This window comes from Xenopus laevis, chromosome 5S, assembly GCF_017654675.1.
Source record: "Xenopus laevis strain J_2021 chromosome 5S, Xenopus_laevis_v10.1, whole genome shotgun sequence".
In the NCBI taxonomy this organism is placed as follows: Eukaryota; Metazoa; Chordata; class Amphibia; order Anura; family Pipidae; genus Xenopus; species Xenopus laevis.
In genome coordinates, this window is record NC_054380.1 from 620013 (window position 1) to 632914 (window position 12902).

The following is a 12902-nucleotide window of genomic DNA, read 5'->3' on the forward strand; positions in this document are numbered from 1 at the left end:
GCAGAGCTTTATATTATAAATATGAAAAAGTGATAAGAGCTTTCTGATCTATTTCAGTATAAAAAAAATATACATAGTAGGTACCCCATCAAACCATGACAGTGTCCCTTCAATAATGATACTTACACAAGAAAACAAAATATTCTTAGGCAGTACATGTATGGGACCTGTTATATGAAATGCTCTGGGGTCCTGGGGTCTGCTGGATAAGGGGTCTTTCTGTATACCTGTCAGGAGCTCCGGGTGGTGCATCCTTCTCTGCCGGCGTCGCTCCCAAAATGGCGATACCCATGGCCGCCACGCAGGTAGCGGCGCCGGCGCAATGACGTCAACGCGACGATGTTGACGCCGACGCATCAACGCTGACACAGTGATGTCACCAATGGCGCCAAATTTGCAAATAAAAGGGTGCCCTGGCCATCTAGATGCTGCCCAATTATAGGATCAGTTATTTAGTGTTCCTGGGTGCTTTATGGTTGTTTATCTTGGACTTTGACCCCTGCCTGGACTTTTGATTCTGTGCCATTCTGCCTGCCATTGAACCTTTGCCTGGACTTTGATCTTGAACTTGCATTAACCCTTGCCTGTACTTTGTGCCTGAACTTTTACCCTAAGGGCTTTCTCCTTGGAGCCGATAGGCCCCCTGACAATACCTTAAGTTTGCTAAAAAAAAAATTTAAACATTAATTAAACCCGATAGGATTGCTTTGCCTCCAATAAGAATTAATTACAGTATATCTCAGCTGGGATCAAGTACAAGGTTCTGTTTTATTATTACACAGAAAAAAATATGTATTTTATCTGATGAAAGTGGAGTCTATAGGAGATGGACCTTCCTATAATTCAGCACTCTCTGGATAACAGGTTTCCGGATATTGTATCCCATACCTGTATAATATAGTCTATACTATTTCATATCAACATGTTTCTAATCTAACTTATTATTAAAGTGATTTAACAATTACTTATTTAAATTTTAAATCATACCATAAAAACATAAATCATTAACACTACATAGGCCTTGGTTACTCTCATTTATACTTTTAATAAATGAGTTTAAAATAAATTAAGTTTTTCGTAATTGTAACTTAAAGGACACATTGGATTTGAAAATTCTATATATTAATAACTTATTATCTAAAGGAGCAGGCGACATCAATATATCTAACACCATTAACTAACTTACCATTGTTATATCTTACCATCAGTGAGTTCTGTAAATCACTTTGTAGAAGCAAAAAAATGTGAGTTTAACATCAGGAGGTACAGAGATCTTCCTTGTTTCAGCTACATTTTGAAAGTAACCTGACCTGTGATTTTTGTAAGTTATGGTCTGTGTACAAATATTTAAAGAATTTTCAAGCGTTCCCCTGTTTTGGTCTTCAAACCTGAGTAAAATATGAAATTCCAATGGTCGACTTCAAAGCGAATTATAACCCAGCGTTTACCAACAGATGGTCTAAGGAGGCATGCATGATACTGATCATCCTAGTGAAATGTCTGTCAGTTTGTTGAATACAGTAGTTTTGCTCTGGATCTAAAATTCTGCATCTGGAAAATTACTCTTAAAGTGATAAATTCTTTGATAGAATCAACCTAGCGTCCTCTGTTTTTTTTTACATTAGGGACATTATTTCAGGAGTGGTTGCACTGTAACACCAAAAAAACAGACTATGTTTATAGTTGTTGTTAAAAACAATGACCCTTACCTTTTTCCAGCACTTAAGGGGTAAAGTCAGCATATGTTTAAATTGGCTCTGTCATGCACACACACACACACACAAAAAATTGAAAGAAGAGGTCACAGGTTACCCTTTGAGGTTTGCCAGACATCTCTATTTGAAATAGGACTCCTTTTCAAAGTTTTCAAGAAATAATGCTGAACATGTTATTAACTCATTCCCTCTTAGAGCTTTTATGAAATCTGCTTTCATTGGACCATACAGAACTCAATACAAATACAACTTTCCCCTGTGTACTTTTACATTATTTTCCACTATGGGTACGTCGATCATGTTTTCTCGTGTAATGATAACAAGTTGTACATAGATCTTTCTATATTTGTTAAGGGAGGTTCTGATTCTTAAGGTCCATGTTTTACGAAAATAAATGATTTCAGAAAAAGAAGATATATATATATATATATATATATATATATATATATATATATATATATTTATATATATATATATATATATATATATATTATTTTTTATTATTATTATTATTATTATTTTTTTACAGTTTATTGTGTCAATTTAAATTTAAAATTGCAACCTTGTATAATGTAGTTTGAACAATGATTCCTGGAATATATTTTCAGTATATAGCAACAGTTTACATCACATTAAATTCACCCAAAATGGGTAACAAATAACATCATAACTGGCAGGATTATTTTCTTAGCTTACAATTTCTTATTCTGTACAAACTGCTCCAGAAGAAGAAGCTATACCTGTATATTCCATAATGCAAACAATTATATGAAGAACTTCAGACACTAATACTGGATCTCTCTGGAATTATTGTGACTGGGAGTAACTTAAATGGAGAATAGATGCAGCTAAACAAAAAAAAATTTTTTAACCCAGTTTTTTTTTATTAAATTGACTAGGTAATTTATGTTGCATTAACAGCAAAAATTGTATACAGTGACATAGTTTCAATGGTAGGTGCCTTGAAATCTAACATTACAGGTAGGGGCAGATTTATTAAGGTTCAAATGGTAAATTCGAATTTGAATTTTTGAGTTGAATCTTTGGACAAAACTCACAAATCCGAGTTGGGAAAAATCCAAACTCAAATTAAAATTCAAGATTTATCATACCTTGAGCCTGGAAGTAACTCTTATTCGATAGGTCGCCACCTAAAACCTGCCAAGTTCATGTAGAAGTCAATGGCAGAGGTCCATTGACCCATTTGAAGATGTTAATAACCTTCCTGACATTCAAGTTTTTTTGGAAATAAACTTTATCCGAATTGCGTTTAAATTCAATTCGAGTTTTCGGGTTGGTAATATTTGTTTGAATTTTAGATATTTGAGTTTTTTTCTTAATAAGATACTACTTGAGTTTAAAAAAAAAAAACTCTATCACTCGAACTTTGAGAAATCTGCCCCGTAATGTTAACCACATCATTTTTTTCCCACTTTCACATTTCATTTTTCAACATAGAAATATATTTATAAAAGTTTTTCTCTGGTCACTGGGTCATGCTTGCATGGAATTGTACAGCAGCTTCAGAACACATTATGGATGCCATATAAATCTGGTGCAGAATTCTAACAAACTTGAAAAGGCCTCAATGGTTCATGGTTTTTATAACACCATTCATTTATCACACTGTTAGAAAATGTCACACATTGTTTTTTCATTACAACATATCATTTGTTCTTGTTAACTCATTTTAAAGCTCCAGTTATTGAGGCAGCAGTGTAGATTATCTTCTGGGCTAATGTTTTCTACTTAGGGGGAAGGACGTTACACAATTCTGTTCTGCTTCTTTCATTTATTTTGCTTTGTACAAGTCCAGCATAGATTTCAATTGATCATTTCAAGTTTAAGAACGTTTTGACATTTGTTATTTAATAATGAAAATGAACTGCCTTTGGAGCTTTTTTTTTTTCATTTTTATTTTCCTGAAGATCCTGGTGAAATCTGTAAATCCTAAAATACTGCCCGCCTTCATTAACACAACAGTAAATTAAATCCCAAAAAAACATTTTCCTTGGGCATCTGCAATAGAGTCGGAATGATAGAGAAAGCTGTGCACTTTGAGCATTCCTGCCTGGTCCATTGGCCAAGGCTATTTAGCTAAACCTTTTATACAGAGAGCCCAGGTTGAAGTACTTTACTGCATTTACAGTTATCTAGTCTGTTCTTCTTCTCTTTCTTCATCTTCTCCTCCAAAGATGTGTTAATTATTTCTGCCCATATTGGTATGCATATTTGTTAACACTTCTGCATATCTTTTCAGACTTCTTGCCATATATATTTGATTGTTCTGTCCTTAGAATTAATGACGCTGTATTTTCCCCCTAGAAAAAAAGGGATACAAATCACACTTAGTAAATAAAAAGAGTATTCCCGTAAAGACATGGGGGGAAAGCAGGTCACAAACCATTAGGCATAAAAAAAAGAGAGGATAAAAAAGATATTTATACAGTGAGGCACATTCCCAACTATCCTTATGTAAATCTAGTTTCACAACAACAAAACCACCAACTCATATTTACAGAATATGCCCAGAAGCCATACAAATGCTCAAAATGTGCACAGATTGGAAGATGAATAACAGAAATCAAGTTGACAAAATAAAACCAAAAGTGGTTTGGGTTAGAATGTAATGTAGACAAATAACCAGAGATGTACCGGCAGTTAACTTATGAGCAAAATAAAGAGAAACAAATGAAATGAAGTCAATGTTGTGAGGTTGTTACTGAGAGCACTGGGGATGCAAAGAGGTTTCAACGCATTTCACAGCAACACAGGGACGATCTCTTTCAGCAGAAGGGCTACAAATTCCTGCTTGTTCTTTCAATTGCTGCTTTTTCTTTTTTTGTGTAACAATTGATCTATTGATTAAAAAACTTTGACAGTTCTATATCAATTTGCCATTCAATCAGGTTTCTAAACCATGTGTGGGAGGAACCATTTCTGACCATTTTTCTTTCATTTAGGCTCTTTTTTATGTTGTGAACAGTGAAAAGAATTTGTAGAATTCAAAAGTATGAATTTTGTAACAAATTTAAAATATGACAAATAAGGGCACAAGAGGCTTATACTGTGTACTTATTTTTTTTTTATTTTTCAATAAAGGGACAAAATGGGTATATGAACAGGATAATGCAGACAACTGCCAAAAAAACACAGACAGTGGTTTATCCAATAGAAATTAACAAAGACCAGAAACAAATACCATAAAAGCCAGGTTTGTATGACCTTTGGCCATAATAACAGTAAGAAATAAAAACATAAAAAAAGTCCAAATGTGCCTCGGTTTTAAACAAAAGCACATAACCAATAATAAATAGTGACTCCCATAGTAAAAGATAAAATTTCAAGTTACGACAAACAGCTTTTTACAGGAATAGAAAAGGCCAATAACAAAATATTGTACATTGCCAGTTACGAAAAGAGTATCAACTTTTGCCATATTTAATCTCAATATGTCTTGCATATGATTTGTTTCCCCCTATTCTAAATATAAAGCACCATATTTAATTTTTTGGCAATGAAAATAAACTCAAAATGTGTGTTTCTTTCTTTTACTGCATATGAGGTTTTGATGCTGGAATGTAGGTGATGAGGAAAAAAATAAAAAGAAATAAAGCCCAGTATAGAACAAACCAACGTCATTAGCTTGCAGTACTGTATACAGTATGGCAGCCAGAGAAAGTCATTCAAATAAAGGATAAGTTCAGCCCTCTGCATGACATTCTAATAGGTTTTTCCTTGACTTGGCCATCATATGGCATTTTACTGTACAATGTCAAACTTTCATTTTTTTATTCTTTTTTTTAATTTTTGATGTAAAACATACAAATAATTTTGATTTATATTATCCTGCCAAATTTTAAAAAAATTTTTTTATATACTGTGGCAGCTGGTGTGTTTTCATTTCACTACCAAAAAAAAAGTTTCAAATTTAAAAAAGGTAAACTGATACCTTTTAAAAGAATGAAAAATAAAAACTTTAATATAAATATTGTAGTTCCTACACTGAGTGAACATTAAATTCAAATCCCAGTGTGGAAATACAGAAAAAAAGAAAGACCATAAGTGTGTTTTAGCATAGGAATCATCGTGGGTGTGCATTTTCCTATATTTAAGTACTATATAATCTGAAAACTTTCCCCCTCCCCCCAACACATTTTATACAACCTGAAAGAGACAAGTTTATATCAAGGCAAAGAATTCCTCTACCATTTTATTTGCAAGGAATAATACGTCTTGTACATCCCCGAGACAACACAGTCCTAAATACAGTTCCCCTTAATAAAAGTGAAGACTTTATTTTAAAAAAAAATCAACTTCGCATTTAATTTTAAAATTATTTATATTACAAAAAAAGTAATTAAAAAAAACACCTTTGCACTGTAAAGGCCAAAGCAATCATTAATTTAAAGTCTGTGTGTTCTGTTTCCATTCACAGCATTGTATATGTTTATATATATATATATATATATATATATATGGTAAGTCAAGTAAATAGCTGTATAATTTATATATATACTTGCATGTATGTATATATATATAATTCTATTCATGTGTCAATGTATCTATATTTATATCCATCAAATGTTCTGAATATTGCCAACATTTCCCTTATATATATATTTATATATAAAGATTTGTAAACAGGGAAAATTGTACAGTGCATTTCAAATGTATCTGAGCTTTATTACTTTATACTCAACCTCTGCACCTTTGATTAAAGAACTGGTACAGACAATTGTGGAAGAGTCAAGTGCTTTCTGAACACTAACCAGGGCACGTAGCAGCTAAACCCTTTGAGGACCACGGGTGTTTATAGTAATGTATTGTTCTACAATGACCCTCATGCTAAAAGGGTTCAAAAATGAGCGAATGGGTGTTTTTTCTGCCGTGATAACAAAAAAAACAGTGCAAAGCAAAAACTTTTGGGGAAGATAAACATGGTGAATTTTTTTAGTCTTTGTTATTTTTCGTTGGCGTTTTCACATAAGGGTTATACGGTGAGCCTTTAGTTCATAGTTAAAGGGATACTGTCATGGGAAAAAATTTTTTTTTAAAATGAATCAGTTAAGGTGGCCATAGACGCACAGATAATATCGTACGAAACGAATTTTCTTCCGATATTCTTTGCGTGTATGGTGGAAAAAGAGCCGACTGATATTGGCAGAAGACTTGGATATCGGTCTGCTTATCGATCGGGCTGGACGGAAAATTTTGATCGGATGCCTTTGAAGGGACCCAAATATCAGCCATTGTTAGTGCTGAATCATCAGATACAGGTAGAATTGTATTGTTTCTTCCCGTATATCTACCTGTATATCAGACGATTCAGCTCTACACGTGTGTATTGAAACGAACAATCTTTCTTGGAAACGTCTTTTCCAAGAAAGATCGTAATTGTTACGTCTATGGTCATCTTTAATAGTGCTGCTCCAGCAGAATTCTGCACTGGAATCCATTTCTCAAAAGAGCAAACAGATTTTTTTATATTTGATTTTGAAATCTGACATGGGGCTAGACATATTGTCAATTTCCCAGCTGCCCCAAGTCATGTGACTTGTGCTCTGATAACCTTCAGTCACTCTTTACTGCTGTACTGCAAGTTGGAGTGATATCACCCCCCTCCCTCCCCCCCAGCAGCCTAACAACAGAACAATGGGAAGGTAACCAGACAGCAGCTCCCTAACACAAGATAACAGCTACCTGATAGATCTAAGAACAACACTCAATAGTAAAATCCAGGTCCCACTGAGACACATTCAGTTACATTGAGAAGGAAAAACAGCAGCCTGCCAGAAAGCATTTCTCTCCTAAAGTGCAGGCACAAGTCACATGACTGGGGGCAGCTGGGAAACTGACAAAATGTCTAGCCCCATGTCAGATTTCAAAATTGAATATAAAAAAATCTGTTAGCTCTTTTGAGAAATGGATTTCAGTGCTGAATTCTGCTGGAGTAGCACTATTAACTGATGTGTTTTGAAAAAAACATGTTTTCCAATGACAGGATCCCTTTAATCCTCATTGTAGCGATACTAGCGTATATATGTTTGCTTTTCTTGCAAGGTGAGTCTTGTGCCATGTTGTCTTTCTAAAATGCTCATGTTTAATAAACATTTTTATTTTCTATTCCTCCACCCGTTAGCATATAATCATGTACCTACGGGACAGTAATATCAGTGACTGTCAGATAGACAACCATATCATTTTTTTTTTTTTTATTTCCAGCTACGTACAAAAGTAATTCCATCAGTATAAAAAGGAAACTCCTGGTTATTATATAGTCTTAATCATCTGAAATTTGGGCTTCAATCACTGCAACATTAAGCAAATTGAAATGAAGGAATCAAATCAGCAGGAGTAAGTAGCTTAGTAATCTTTAAATAAATATCAAGGAAAATGATGATTAACTAAGACTGACTGGATCATACTTTATGTAGCCTCTGTTATAAGAAATACAATATATCATTAATATTATACCATGGAGTCCTATTTATTTTAATGTGGAATTAAGCTGCAAGCTCATTGACACATAAGAAGAACCATTTATATGGTTTCAACTAGAATGAAGGCACTCAGATACTCTGATTTTCTCCAAATGATAGTACAAATTCACTTATTATTTTCTTGACTTCAAGGCCTTTTTTATCATGGTTTTTTGTGTTCTAACCCCGACGGGTAATCCCTAACCAGTACGGGTAATCCCTAACCACTACGGGTAATCCCTAACCCCTATGGGTAATCCCTAACCCCTACGGGTAATCCCTAACCACTACGGGTAATCCCTAACCCCTACGGGTAATCCCTAACCACTACGGGTAATCCCTAACCCCTACGGGTAATCCCTAACCCCTACGGGTAATCCCTAGCATGAAGATGATGAAGCTCCTCTGGCATTTTGCAGCACTAGGATTCCCAGTCCCCAGAGGTTTGAAAAGCCGTTCCCTGTGCACAAAACAAAACTGTACATGATATGAATTAGACAAATTGTGCAGCATGGTCACTTCTCTGAATGGAACTGGAAAACAGCAAAACAATTCTGCTTTGTGAACTAACTCAGGGACAATTGAAATTAGCGATAACATATCATACATGCTGTCTATAAAAAAAATTTAAAAATTAAAAAAAAACAACATACACAACATGTAAATTATTGCACAAGAGAAAGGCTCAAAGTTTGTGTAAAATGCAAGGGTATTGCCCCAAAAAAGAACATGCATTCAAACGGTGAGAACAACAAGAATAAAAGAAAGTAGTAAAAAACAAAAAGCACTGTCTTGTATCCTTAGCTTTCATTTCTTTTATCACAAGGGACTAGAAAAGATCTACAGGGGGAGTTATCAATATACCTCTATTCAGTTTTTATATCATTATTCAACACTCGATCACTGTGCCATTTTTTCATGTGTTTCTCCAGGGTACTGTACACGCTAAAAGGCATCTGACAAATTTCACATTTGTAAACGTCCTTTCCCATCTGACCATGTGTTTTCATGTGCCGGGTAAGTTTGCTACTCTGCGCGCAGGCGTAGTTACAAAGCTCACACTTATACGGCCTTTCACCCGTGTGGCTTCTCTTGTGAACAGTGAGGTTACTACAGTTCTTGAAGATTTTTCCACAGTACTCACAAGTATCACTGCGCTTGGCCTCTTTTGAACTGGGCCTTCCAGGCCCTGGGCCGCTAATATGAGGAGTGCTTCCACCACTTCCCGTACCGCTGCGGCCTGATATTCCTCCATCCATTTCTCCTGGAGGTGTGGAGAAGCGTAAACTGCCATTTTCAGATGAATGTTCTGAGGAGGAGGCAAAAGGCGATTGTCTGGAGTCTCCAAAAGTTAGGAATGGATCTTTTAGCTGCCTCGAAGCGGCATAGCCAGCAAGCCATTGGGAGTAAACATTTTCTGTGTTAGACATAGCTGACGCAGGTAGATCAAGCTCCTTCTCAAGTTTTATGCGTTTAGAAAAATGACTAAAAGAGCTTGGGCTTCCAAGAAGTAATTTTTTGGATAAGCGTCTTGATTCCCCCGGTGAACACCCCCTCCCATTGACTGTGCCACTTTCAATATGATCAGATTCTCCTGCTACTGAATCTTCATCGCAAGTGTCCCTTTGCACTTCTGGTTCAGATAAATTCCCTCTTTTATGCTTTTCCACCAATATCTGATGAAAAGCATCACTAAAATGATGCATTCCACCAAGACCCATCCTTTGAATGACTTCAGGCATAGACCTCTCCTCGATGGATCTGGAGTTATTTTCATGGTGACGAGCTGCCTCGAGGTTAAGGCCAAAACTATAATCAGGCCTACTGTCTGTTTCTGTCAAGTCTTCCTCCTCTTCTTCTTCCTCCTCCTCTTCCTCCTCCTCTTCTTCTTCCTCCTCCTCATCCTCCTCTTCTTCTTCGTCGCCATTCACAGGAATCATATTTGCATCATTTTCACTTTTAAATTTGGCTACCACAGACTTTAGAACACTACTTGCACTGCCCAGTAAGTCACTGGTTCCTGGTTCAGGAGAACTGGCGGTGGAAAGACCATCATCTGATTTAATGGTCATAGGGGAAGATTTATGAATGTGTGTTTTCATATGTCGTTTCAGTTTACTGGCTTGCGTACACGCATGATCACACAGGTGGCATTTGTATGGTTTTTCTCCAGTGTGACTTCTGCGATGTACTACTAGATTGCTCTGAAATTTAAATGTTTTTCCACAAAACTCACAGGACTTGGATTTGGCAGGAGGTTGAGAAGGAGGAGGAACTGACTCAAGAGGCGGTGTTGCCAAAAATGGTGATTTGTTGCCTGACGGGAATGGCTGCATTAACCTTTGCATAGGGCTGGGCCGATTTGGTGACAAAGGAGGACTGGAAGTGTTTCCAGCTAATTCTCTAAGTCTCCTGGAAAAATCCATAGCTGGTGGCTCCATTGCCAGGGAGTTAAGTCGCAGCACCCTGTCAAAGGCACTCGGGTGATGTGTTGCAAGGGCCATTTCTTCTGCACCTAATCGTTCTATACGGTGAGGATCCAAATGATGCCTTGGAGGGGGGCTAAATAAAGGGGGTGTTGGTGGGAAACGACCCTCTGTAAGACCAGACGCCTCTCTTGACACAGATCCAGGGATTCTCAGTAGGTTAAAGGGAATATTGTCTGCAATATGAATCCCATGGAGTGGTGGTTGTGAAGGACATTCTGCACCCAGTCCTGATGGAATGCCTACCCTGGGTGTAAGTGGGCTGCCATGTTCACTTTCCAGGTAGATTCTGAAGCCATGGCTGTTCTGGGCATGTTGCAAGAGAAACCAGGCACTACAGAATGGCTGTTTACACGTTGTACAGGTGTAGCTGCTGGGCTCATCTTTATCTAAAAAACATAAGACAAGAATAAAATGAATAACTGAGCAAAAAGAAAGAGATAAGACATTAATTACTTAACCTTTTTGCCTTTCTCCCCAAATAAACCTTTTACACATTTAATATGCACCCAGAAGTACAAGCAATATGTTATATATTTGTATATTAGGCTTGGCCTATTCTGCTATTAAATGGTTTAAAGGAACAGTTCAGTGTAAAAATAAAAACTGGGTGAATAGATAGTCTGTGCAAAAAATACATTTCTAATATAGTTAGTTAGGCAAAAATGTAATGTATAAAGGCTGGAGTGAGTGGATGTGTAACATAATAGCCAGAACACTACTTCCTGCTTTTCAGCTCTCTAACTCTGAGTTAGTCAGTGACTATAAGGGGGGGTCACATGGGACATAATTGTTCATTGAGTTTGCAACTGATCTTCAGCTAGGGTTGCCAGCTTTTGGCCCGGTCAAAACCAGAGAGGGGCGGGCTGTGATGCAATGGGGGTGGGGCTGTGATGCTGCGGGGGCGGGTTGTGATGTCAGGGCTGGGGCTAGTAGTGATTGGCCGATTGCCACATCAATCATAAGGAATCCTGCCCAGTTTTCCTTATTTGGAAATTTTGGTTTTGACCCAGGCAGCCTTTCAAAAAACCGGGCTTTCCGGCAAAAACTGTACAGGTGGCAACCCTATCCTCAGCATACAGCTCAGAATTAAAAGCAACAGTTATGATGAGGGCTGGCTAGATCTAATGACATGCTTCGTAGCATAGTAACCATGATTTGATAAATAGCTTGGAAATCCTAATAAAGATATTTTGTTTTTCATGCAGAAAATATCCTCAGGGCAGCAAACCCTAGTGACCATCTGATCTCATTTTGTGCCTGTGTTAGTAAATAACCCTGATAATCATTCAGCACTGTGAGTCCCATACCTTTATATAGCTTACAATGTAATTATTAATCAGTAGGGAACAGGTAGATAAAACCTATACCTCCCATGTTCATAAAATAACACAGGTGGAAATGATGCACATGAGATCCAGTTTGGGTCATTTGTATTAGAGAAGACCTAGTTTTCTTATCACATAGCCCATCATCCATTCAAGAGGAAAAGGTTTGTGTGCCAGTGTCAAAATAAGGTGAGCAGAAGCTGAAGGCAAGTGGCTGTCTTGGTAAGATTCATAGCCAGTATGAAGGATGTATAAAATATCATTTTAATCAGCAAAATAGATAAACTGACCAAATTCTACTAATACGATGCCTTTATTTAGGTGGTTCAATGTGTACATCTTGTTAAACCTTCAAACAGAGATAAGAAAAGAACTGAAATATATGGGCTAGTGATTCAAACTACTGGCTACCAGCCAAGATCTCTGGGACAAGAGCCCTGATCAAGTCACATATTCTGTGCACTCGCTGTATCTGACATTGGGAAGTGGCACATTTGGCAAGGAGAATGATTTATATTTTCTACCAGAAAACTAAGGATGAAATAGTGAAGTGGAAGAAGTACGCAGCCTTTATTAGGGATATATGTGGGTTTTATTAATAGAGATTGGCATAAACAATAATGATGATTTTTCCTGGGAAAAAATAGCAACAAAATGCAATTGTATGATTCTTCACTGCAATATTCTAATACATAGTGAATAAAGTAGTCTCTACTGTAAAATATAAGGGTGTTATAACTAAGCCACCAAAGTGGCCAAAGGCTAATTGCTTTTACACAGAGCATGGAAATCCCAGGCGACTTCTATATATCCTCATATTTTACAACAGGTGGTATTTTATATATTATAAAACACTAGAAAGATCTTGTAAAACTTGTGAAGCACCATTTA

The 12902-nt window shown here is 36.5% G+C and overlaps 1 protein-coding gene across 4 annotated transcripts in view; it reads right to left on the bottom strand.

The window, feature by feature from the left end:
• Positions 1 to 3093: 3093 nt before the first annotated feature.
• LOC108717615 (B-cell lymphoma/leukemia 11A) overlaps positions 3094 to 12902 on the bottom strand; it is a 91159-nt gene continuing 81350 nt past the window's right edge. For 2 of the 4 annotated variants that reach the window (XM_018264822.2, XM_041564164.1), the window contains exon 3: positions 8185 to 11072. In XM_018264822.2, the coding sequence (XP_018120311.1) occupies positions 9064 to 11072 (2009 nt within the window). In that variant the 3' untranslated portion in view covers positions 8185 to 9063. Of the gene's footprint in view, positions 4037 to 8184; positions 11073 to 12902 lie in introns of those variants that run through there. The other 2 variants (XM_041564165.1, XM_018264823.2) reach the window with 2 other exon arrangements.